General features: G+C 46.2%; 1 protein-coding gene across 1 annotated transcript in view; it reads right to left on the bottom strand.

The window, feature by feature from the left end:
* Positions 1-6: 6 nt before the first annotated feature.
* The window catches only part of LOC103384583 (vasopressin V2 receptor), a 21,867-nt gene continuing 20,447 nt past the window's right edge, over positions 7-1,426 (bottom strand). Inside the window, exon 7 of the mRNA XM_025059480.1 lies at positions 7-311. Coding sequence (XP_024915248.1) covers positions 112-311 — 200 coding nt within the window. The 3' untranslated portion in view covers positions 7-111. The remainder of the gene's footprint in view (positions 312-1,426) is intronic.

Raw genomic sequence — 1,426 nt, forward strand, 5'->3', positions numbered from 1 at the left:
GTCTCCAGCCTCGACAGCTGGAGGAGTAGATGTAGGTGGAGGTGTAGAAGGTGTCGTCCTTGCTCCCAGGACATGTCTTCTTTCCAACATGTCACATTCCATCAGTGTTCCTCAGCACAGGTTGTCCTTGGTGGTGGAGGTGTGTGTCGTGGTGGAGTCGTCCGGCAGGGAGCCGCGGCGACTCGGCCGCGTCCAGCAGTGCAGCAGGTTCTGAAGCTCTCTGGACATGCTGCTGGAGAAGGCTGTGTAGATCCACGGGTTTGTGCACGAGTTCAAACTGGCCAGCAGCATCAGGATTGTGAAGGCCACACCTGCAGTGGACAAACACAAACACACACACACAGACACACAGACGTGTCAAGGTAAGCATGCAAATGCAGAGACAAAGTCAACTTTGACTGAAGCCATCTGGCCACAGGGGACGACTCCTGTGGAATAATCACATTATAAACAGCCATAAATCAGCAAACGACCATGGCCTCATTGAAATGAACTCCAACCATTATGTATCAGTACGTTTTTGATTCCCTGGTCACACGTCAACAAGGCAGTTATTATCTTTCAGGGAGAAAGTCCTGTGTGTGCGCTTTTCTGTTTTTCTCTGTGTTTGCCAAAAATACATTTTTGTATCAAGTAAAAACATCTTCAATAAAACATTTCCAGAAAAACAAGCACATATGTGTGTGTGACAGTGTGGCTGATGTCAGTGTTGAACACATGTCAACATCTGTCACAGTTGCAGACTCAGCAGAGAACATAAACAGATTATTTACTGCCCCCAGGTGCTTAACCTTAGCTTCCCGGTAAAGGTCGTTCACAAAGTCACTGCTGTCGACTGGAAGCGCCGCTTCAATCCGTCTCTTACTGCCACTACTGTCACGGACGTCTCATCTAGAATTGTCCAGAAGAGTGGACTCTCAGTCAGTCAACGTCAAAAAAACAACCTGTTTTTCAGCCTGCATTTCAAACACCTGCTGTTTGTAGGATAACGAGCGTCACGTCGCTGGACTCACTCGAATGGACAACAGCATTGATCCACGGCCGTGATTATGCAACAACACCATTGTTTATCTTGTGTTTTTGGCTGTCGGCTGAGCAAAACAGACAGGCCTTGCGTATCCAGAGCAGTGACGTGGATTTACTGGGCTACAGAGAATCAACACCAGCCATAAAAACAACCTGAGTAACGTGTATGTGGGTTAGCAATATAGCCGCAGGTGTCTGAGTATTTGGTTCTAAGAAAGGTAGTTGCAGAAAGGTTCCATGGTAGAAAATGGTAGTTTTATGTTGAATTTTTAACACAAATGTGTTTTGCTCTGAGGCACCACTTGTAACGTGACCCCAACTGGTTGATCAAGCTACGGATAACATATGCAAAATGCAACATGACAGCTCTGAGTAATGATATGAATTATGTATGAGATAT

The sequence above is a fragment of the Cynoglossus semilaevis genome, chromosome 10 (genome assembly GCF_000523025.1).
Source record: "Cynoglossus semilaevis isolate Cse_v1.0 chromosome 10, Cse_v1.0, whole genome shotgun sequence".
NCBI classification, from domain to species: Eukaryota; Metazoa; Chordata; class Actinopteri; order Pleuronectiformes; family Cynoglossidae; genus Cynoglossus; species Cynoglossus semilaevis.